At 45.7% G+C, this 8999-nt stretch overlaps 1 protein-coding gene across 1 annotated transcript; it reads left to right on the forward strand.

Moving 5' to 3' along the window:
* Positions 1–7473: 7473 nt before the first annotated feature.
* Positions 7474–8738, forward strand: RETN (resistin). The gene is made up of 4 exons (XM_082834855.1): positions 7474–7555; positions 7716–7843; positions 8201–8278; positions 8577–8738. Exons 2-4 carry the CDS (start codon positions 7726–7728, stop codon positions 8708–8710), a joined length of 330 nt encoding a protein of 109 aa, XP_082690981.1. The 5' UTR covers positions 7474–7555; positions 7716–7725; the 3' UTR covers positions 8711–8738.
* Positions 8739–8999: the final 261 nt, after the last annotated feature.

Below are 8999 nucleotides of genomic sequence, written 5' to 3' on the forward strand. Positions count from 1 at the left end.
ATCGACCCTCTCTCTGCGTCCTGTGAGGCCTCACGTCAGGAGCTCCATGATGTCATGTCCCTACGATTGGTCGGTGGGTTGGGGGCGGGCGGGAGGTGTCCCTGGTTTCCAACAATTCTCCACATAAAGGTTTTAGCAGCCATGGATTCCTTCCGATCTCTCCCTTTTTTTTTTTAATTTAATTTTATTATTTTTTTCCCCGACGCTGCGAGGCTTGTGGCATCTTAGTCCCCCAACGAGGGATCGAACCCAGGTCACCGCAGTGAAAGCGCGGATTCCTAACCACTGGACTGCCAGGGAATTCCCCAATTTTTTTTTTCTGTACTTTAAAATTTTATCTATTTATTAATTGCCAATATCTCTTGAAGATTATTTTCAAACTTGTCATTCCTCCCACTGGAATCAGCTGGGATCCTTCTTGAAAGGACTCCCAGCAACTACTGAAGTTGGTTCGTATGGAAAGTTACAACCTAGCGCGTTTTGTTACGTGTTATTGTGGGTGTGGATTAGGTCGCTGAATCCCCGGGAGGCAGCTGGACACATGAGCTCATCGGGGAGGCCTGGGGTGGGAACAGACTCCAGAGTCACCGGTGGTCATGGTATAAGCTTAGAGGCAACATCCAAGAACCACCGACTGCCACAATAATAATATATTAATATATACCACGATCATATAGTATTAATATAATAATACATCATTATTATTTAATGCTGTAAGATGGTCTGGCCCCGGCTGGGCGGTAGTTCTCAGGATGTGCCAAGAAGGAGGACTCCACAAAGTGAGAAAAAAGGATTCCTCAGGTCAGCATCAGGGCTTCAGAAGGTCAGGAGGGCACCCCTGGGGTGGTGAGCACTGATGCTCTTGGTTGTGGGGACATGGGGACACATCATAGCAGGGAGGCTTCTCAGCCCATGCTGTGCAGGGCAGGGGGCTCTGCTAGAGCAATATCTCATCCAAGTTAACAGGAGGGAAAAGTTTGTGGTCTTGAATTTGCTCTACTTAAAAATAAAAGTGAGCGGGGGAGATAAATTAGGAGTTTGGATTTCTGGGGTTTTTTTGTTTTTGTTTTTGTTTTTTGCTGCACTGTGCAGATCTTAGTTCTCCTACCAGAGATGGAACCCCGGGCCCACGGCAATGAAAGTGCTGAGCCCTAACCACTGAACCACCAGGGAATTCCCAGGAGTTTGGAATTAACATAGACACACGACTATATATAAAATAGGTAAAAAACAAGGACCTACTGTCTAGCACAGGGAACTATACTCAGTATCTTGTAATAACCTATAATGGAAAAGAATCTGAAAAAGAATATATATATATATGTGTGTGTATAACTGAATCACTTTGCTGTACAGTTGAAACTAACACAGCATTGTAAATCAACTCTACTTCAGTTTTTTTAAAAAACTAAAAAAATAAAAGTTTAAATACTTTACGGTACATTTAGACAATGGAAACTGACCCTGCATTAAAAAGAATTCACCCAAGAGAAAGGAAAATATACATCCACACAAAGACATGTCCAGGAACGTTCATGGCATTACTCATAATAGCCAAAAGGTGGAAACAATCCAAATGCCCATCAGCTGGTGAATGGAAATCAATGTGGTACATCCAGGCGATGGAACGCAGCTCAGTCAAGGACCAAAATACATGTTATGACATTAATGAACCTCAAAACACTATGCTAAGTAAATAAGCTTGATGCAAAAGACCACATAGTGTACGATTCCATTTATATGAAATGTCCAGAATAAGCAAATTCACAGACAGAAAGTGGTTGCCTAGGGGTGGGGGTGGGAATAGAGAGTGACTGCAAAGGAGCACAAGATTCCTTTTAGGGGTGATAGAAACTTTCCAGAATTGGATTGTGGTAATGGCTGTGCAACCCTGTGAAACTTACTACAGATCACTGAGTTGTACAATTGAAATGGATGAATGTAGTATGTAAATTATACTTCAATAAAGCTGCTTTAAAAAAGAATGAAAAAGTGAGGATCCCAGACATGGTGGAGCTGCCGGCTGGGCGGAGAGGGGTGGAGGTGGGATGGTGAAACCCCCAGGACCCTAGCAAAGCAAGAATTGCCTGAGGCCTCTGGGGAGGGGCTGAGTGGCCCCGGGGAACCCAGCAGATGTCAAGGAAGCAAGGCAAGCTTCCCCTTTTTTTTTTTTTTTTCTGTAAAGTTGCTCAAAATCTGAAAACACAAGTTAACCAACAGCTACTGCCAAAAATATTGTGAAAAGACTCCTGGAGGTGAGGACATAGCCCTGAAAGTGGGAAAGTTCTGTTCCTGTTGGGCTGAGATGGGGTCCCCAGGGCTGAGGTATTAAGGGGACAGGACAGGAAGAGGAAGTTCTGGCTGGTGGCCCCTCCACATTGAGTGGCCACCCAGAGCCTTGATCCCTGTTTGTGGCTGGGGAAATTCTGGGAAAATATTGATCCCCCCTCCTGAAAAAAAGCTACGTTTGAAGCATCCACTACATACCGTGCCTCATTCTGTAACGCCTACATAGATTTACATAAAGTATTTGCTAGATGAAATAAGTCAGATGGAGACAGACAAATACTTAAATGTGGAATCTGGTTTTCCCCCAGCTTCGTTGACATAAGCTTAAGGTGTACAACGTAGTGATTTAATACATATATACTGATCAAAGAAATGTTCACATATTGAGATACAGGGAAAGTCATTCTGGCTTATACATGAGTTAACTTGAATTTTATGCCAACAGCCTGTTTGTGGCCTATGCTAACAGCCTGTTTTATGCTAACAGCCTGTTTGTCGCCTATGAAAACTACATTGTGCATCTGCTTTAATTATTAAAGAAAAGGGCACATTGACCAGAAATAAAGAATGTCCATGTTCAAAATAAAGATTAAATGCCTCCCTTCCTGGGATGCCAGGGCTGGTCCTCCTTTGATGATAAGACTCCCTTCCCAGGCGCCGAGGTCATACCGACTCGCTGTGTACATGATGATCTGTTTTTTTTTTTTTGAAACCTTGAAGGAGCGTCTCCCTGACTTGTTTGATGTCCTTTGTTCTGACAAGATATAAAACTGCGCTGAAAACCATGCATCTCTGAGGCAGTTCCTCAGAGTTATCAGAGAGGCCGTCTTCCAGGCTATAGTCCTCAGTTTGGCTCAAATAAAACTCTTTCCTGGGACTTCCCTAGTAGTCCAGTGGTTAAGACTCGGCGCTTTCACTGCTGGGGGCGCAGGATCAATCCCTGGTCCGGGAAGTAAGATCCTACAAGCCAAGAGCTGCGGCCAAATAAATAAATAAATAAGGACTCCGGCATCCAACAAATCTGGATCTGAAATCTCCCCTTCGGGAGTGACTCAGCCTCACCCAACATCAGTTTTCCCATCTGTGAAATGGGGCACAAGGTGGAGGCTGTCAGGAAGCTGTGGTCAGAGTCTCCCTCCCATCTCCACACCATTCCCCTTTTCTTTAAATTTTTTTTAAACATCCTTATTGGAGTATAATTGCTTTACAATGGTGTGTTAGTTTCTGCTTTATAGCAAAGTGAATCAGCTATACATATACATATATCCCCATATCTCCTCCCTCTTGCATGTCCCTCGCATCCTCCCTATCCCACCCCTCTAGGTGGTCACAAAGCACCGAGCTGATCTCCCTGTGCTATGTGGCTCCTTCCCACCAGCTATCCAGTTTACATTTGGTAGTGTATATATGTCCATGCCACTCTCTCATTTCGTCCCAGCTTACCCTTCCCACTCCCCGTGTCCTCAAGTCCATTCTCTATGTCTGCATCTTTATTTCTGTCCTGCCCCTAGGTTCTTGAGAACCTTTTTTTTTTTTTTTTTTAGATTCCATATATATGTGTTAGCATACGGTACTTGTTTTTCTGTTTCTGACTTACTTCACTCTGTATGACAAACTCTAGGTCCATCCACCTCACTACAAATAACTCAATTTCATTTCTTTTTATGGCTGAGTAATATTCCATTGTATATATGTGCCACATCTTCTGTATCCATTCGTCTGTCGATGGGTACTTAGGTTGCTTCCATGTCCTGGCTACTGTAAATAGAGCTGCAGTGAACATTGTGGTACATGACTCTTTTTGAATTATGGTTTTCTCAGGGTATATGCCCAGTAGTGGGATTGCTGGGTCGTATGGTAGTTCTATTTTTAGTTTTTTAAGGAACCTCCATACTGTTCTCCATAGTGGCTGTACCAATTTACATTCCCACCAACAGTTTTTTTAATTTTTTAAATTTTATTATGTTTTTTATTATTGAAGTACAGTTGATTTACAATGTCATGTTAGCTTCAGGTGTACAACACAGTGATACAGTGTTGATATATATATATGATATTTATTGTTTGTACTTTTGGATGATGGCCATTCTGACCAGTGTGAGGTGGTACCTCATTGTGGCTTTGATTAGCATTTCTCTAATAATTATCAAGGCTTTTACTTTTATTTTCTTTCATCCTTGTGGGACAGCAAGCAGGTGTCAATGATTCTCTTCTGATTGGCAGAGGTACCTGTCATTGCCACATCATCACTAGGCCAAGTTATGTAGCAAGGCAACCAGTCAGAAGCGTAGGTTGCCTCTGGAAGTCAGTTTCACAACAAGTGGCAACAGTTTCCAGTCCTCTGAGTGATACAGGCCTCTTTGTTCAAAATTACTTCAAGGACAGATGTATATTAACAGAGGTGAGAACAAACTGGTAACACAATATTCACAAGATCTGCAGCGCACAGGAAAACCAGTTGTATGGGTAGAAAAATCTCCTTCTCTGTTACTTCAGGACAGTTTTCCTTCAGATCTTTGGGAAACTTCCTTTTTTTTTCCAATTATAATTTAAATTATAAGTATTTGGTGGCAGTGGTTACACAACTGTATGCATTTGTCAAAACTCAGAACTCAGTAAAAAGGGCGAATTTTGCCGTATGTAAATTACACCTGATTTTTTAAAAAAGCAATACTTGGGAAAAACAAAACATTCATGCAGTATGCAGGTATATAGACTTGTCAAAATGTATGTAACTGAACACTTAAGATAGATGCATTTTATTATATGGAAATTATACCTCAATAAGATTGATTTTTAAAAATTGTAGTTATGTGATTGCCCTATTGTACTTTTTAAAGACCTGGTTCTAGAATTGTATTAAGTAGTATTAGATGTAAAAGGTCACTAGAGCTCAGTTTTGCTGGTAGAAATCAGGGAGAATAAAGGGATTTTTTTAAAAGAGAATTAAGGGGCTATCGATGACAATAATCAATAAACAATCAATAATAGCAATAGAAAGAGTTTTATTTTAGCCAAACTGAGGACTATAGCCCAGAAGACAGCTTCCCAGAGGAAAACTCTGAGAAACTGCTTGGGAGAAGCAGGGTTTTCAGCACAGTTTTATATCTTGTAAGAACAGAGAACATCAAAGATGTCAGGGAGACACTCCTTCAAGGTTTCATAAAAACAGATCAGCATGTACACAGTGAGTCGGTAGGACCTTGGCGCCTGGGAAGGGAGTCTTATCATCAAAGGAGGACCAGCCCTGGCATCCCAGGAAGAGGGGCTTTAATCTTTATTTTGAACACGGATATTCTTTACTTCTGGTCAATGTGCCCTTTTCTTTAATAATTAAAGCAGATGCACAATGTAGTTTTCATAGGCCACAAGCAGGCTGTTTTACCTAGCACAAAATTCACATTAACTCATGTATAAGCCAGAATGACTTCCCCAGACCTCAATATGTGAACATTTCTTTATCAGGGCATATAGAACTCTTTCCTGCTACTGAAGTAAGGGTTTTCAAACTGAGTCCCTGGGGAGCCCCAGGGGGTTCCACACATTCTCTCTGCTTCTCACCCTGCCTGTAGTTAGAGCTGCCCACTTCTTTTGCATCCTTCAAAAGTTATTTTTTTTAATTTTTTAAACATATTTATTGGAGTATAATTGCTTTACAATGTTGTGTTAGTTTCTGCTGTATAACAAAGTGAATCAGCTATATGCATATGTATATCCCCATATCCCCTCCCTCTTACGTCTCCCTCCCACCCTCCTTATCCCACCCCTCTAGGTGGTCGCAAAGCACTGAGCGATCTCCCTGTGCTATGCAGCTGCTTCCCACTAGCTAGCTATTTTACAGTTGGTAGTGAATATATATGTCAATGTTACTCTCTCACTTCACCCCAGCTTACTCTTCCCCCTCTCCGTGTCCTCAAGTCCATCTCTACATCTGTGTCTTTATCCTGTCCTGCCCCTAGGTTCATAGCAGCATCCTTCACAATAGCCAAAAGGTGGGAACAACCCAACTGTCCATCAACAGATGATACACGAAATGCGGTATGGACATAAAATTGAATATTAGCCTTAAAAAGGAATGAGGTTCTGATCCATGCTACAACATGGATGAACCTTAAAATGTTATGCTTGGTGAAATCAGGCAGGCACAAAAGGATAAATATTGTATGATTCCACTTATTTGCTATATGAATAGGCAAATTCATAGAAATAGAAAGTAGATGAGAGATTACCAGGGGCTTCAAGAGGAAGTGGGACTTAGTGTTTAATAGGTAAGGTTTCAGTTTAGGATGGTAAAAAGAAAGTTCTGGAAATGGACAAGGCTGGTGATTACACAACACTGTATGGCTGAAATCAAGCCATACTCCCTCTGAAGACTAGGGAAAAGTTGGTTCTTTGCTTCTTCCAGCTTCTGGTGGCTTCTGGCATTCCTTGGCTTGTGGCCACAGCATTCCAGTGTCTGCCTCGGTGGTCACACTGCCTCAATGCTGCTGAAATTACACTTGAAAATGGTTAAAATGGTACATTTTATGTTACGGGTGTTTTATCACAATTTTTTAAAAATCCATCCATATTGGAAACAAAACAAACCCAAACAATGTGAAAACCATTCTTAGCTCATGAGTCGTACAAAAAGAGATGGTAGGCGGGACTTCCCTGGTGGTCCAGTGGTTAAGACTCCGTGCTTCCATTGCAGGGGGATGGGTGTTCGATCCCTGGTTGGGGAACTAAGATCCCGCATGATGCTCAGTGTGGCCAAAAAAAAGAAAAAAGAAAGATGGTGGGCTAGATCTGGCCCATGGGCCGTAGTTTGCACACTTCAACTGTCGATTATTCTATCGAAGGAATAAACCATGATTTTATCTATCTCTTCTATGGTGATGGCTTTTTGGGAATGAACATGGCATGCACTTCTCAAACAAGGACATTATTTTGTGTGTGTGCCCCCTCCCCTCCGTGCAAGCTCCTGTATCTCTCCCTGCCCCGTCGACTATGGTTCCTGGAATTATCCCCCAGGTTCTACCCTCTGGACCAGTCCCAGCCTGGATGTGGGAAGGGAAGGCTCTTGAAGGAGAGGCTGTGGCACCACTAGGTCCCTGGACTCTACCCTGGGGGCTTCCTCTTAGCCCCGGATGTGGGAAGGGAGTCCCAGGATGCCAGGGGTCTTAGCCAAGACAGGAAGCCCCACACTCGGAGGCCTTAAAGAGAGAGCTGAGGCAGAGGCACGTCATTCGTGTCCAAAACTGGGCCTGCTGAGTCCACGGAGAGGGTAAGTGACAGTTGCTCCCGCCTTTAGGGGCAAAGCTGGGCCTCCAGCCCCGTCCCCCGTGGGGACCCAGGGTTCCCGATCCCACACATTCTGTGGGCCTGACCCCTCCTAGGTTGGAGAGGGGCTGATGCAGCTGGGGTCTCTCGGTTCCCTCTTGCAGCACCTACAGGATGAAGGCTCTCTCCTTCCTCCTCCTCCCAGTCCTGGGGCTGCTGGTGTGTGGCAAGTTGACATGTCCCATGGATAAAGCCATCAGCGAGAAGATCCAGGAACTCACCAGCTCCCTAAGTGAGCACCCTCGCATCCAACCTCGGCAGGGGCCTCAGGGGCCCCTCTGATTCCTGACATGGAGCGAACGTCAAGCCAACCCCAACTCCAACCCCAACCAAATCTGAACCTCAAACCCAACCCAACCCCATTTCCCCCCAGCTCCACCTTTAGCAACAGATCCAAACCCTCCTCCCTCCAAAACACCCACCTCAAAGCAGAATCTTGAGAGGTGATGAGCTCCCGACCCCCTGGGCCTTCCCCAAGGGCGGTTTTCTTGAGCCCCCTGCCCATCTCCAAACCACCAGGACCTGGGCAGCATGAGATTGGGGGAGGGGCAGCTCGGTTTCACAGTTACCTCGGTCACTCCTTCCATAGATCCTGCGGCAATAAGGAACATTGGCCTGGACTGCCGGAGTGTCACCTCCAGGGGGCACCTGGTCACTTGCCCCGCAGGTGAGTACAGAACCCGTGGTCCAGGCTCTCAGTTCTGTTCTCAGTACCCCATAACCCCCTCCCCTAGGTCCAGCCTCTATTTCTCTAGGACCACAGAGTCTCAGCCTCTACTTCTGTAATGTCCTGGTCTGCACTCCCAGCCTTGTCCCTTCCCCCAACTCCCGGACCCCATTTCCTCAGGACACTGGTGTCCAGGCCCCCGGCCTCCCCGCCGCCCACGCTGCCAGCCCCCTGGAACCCCAGGCCCTCAGCCTCTGGCTCAGAGTCCAAGCTCTCTCCTCCTCGCTCCGCCTCGCAGGTTTCGCCGTCACCAGCTGCACCTGTGGCTCTGCCTGTGGCTCGTGGGACGTGCGCGCCGAGACCACGTGCCACTGTCAGTGCGCCGGCATGGACTGGACCGGAGCTCGCTGCTGTCGCCTGCGGGCCGAATAGCCTAAGGTTGCGCTTGGGGGGCGGTGGCGCGGGCCTGGGTGCCTGGCCAGGCCTCGGAGGGGCGGGTTCCTGTCTCAGAGGGGCAGGGCTGGAAATAAACCTCCGAGAAGATGATGGAGAAAGCCCGGGACGTGTGCTGTTGTCTTCTGTGGGGTGTGGGTGACTGAGCCGGCATCTTCAAAAAGAGCAAGGCGCCAGAGGGAGGGGGGTGGGGGACAGCCGTGACTTTCTTTCGCCCCATTCCCCCCTCCTCCCTTGTCTGCCACTTCCACTTCTGAAAATGGGGCCT

The sequence above is a fragment of the Leucopleurus acutus genome (genome assembly GCF_964270905.1).
Source record: "Leucopleurus acutus genome assembly, chromosome: 3".
Taxonomy (NCBI): Eukaryota; Metazoa; Chordata; class Mammalia; order Artiodactyla; family Delphinidae; genus Leucopleurus; species Leucopleurus acutus.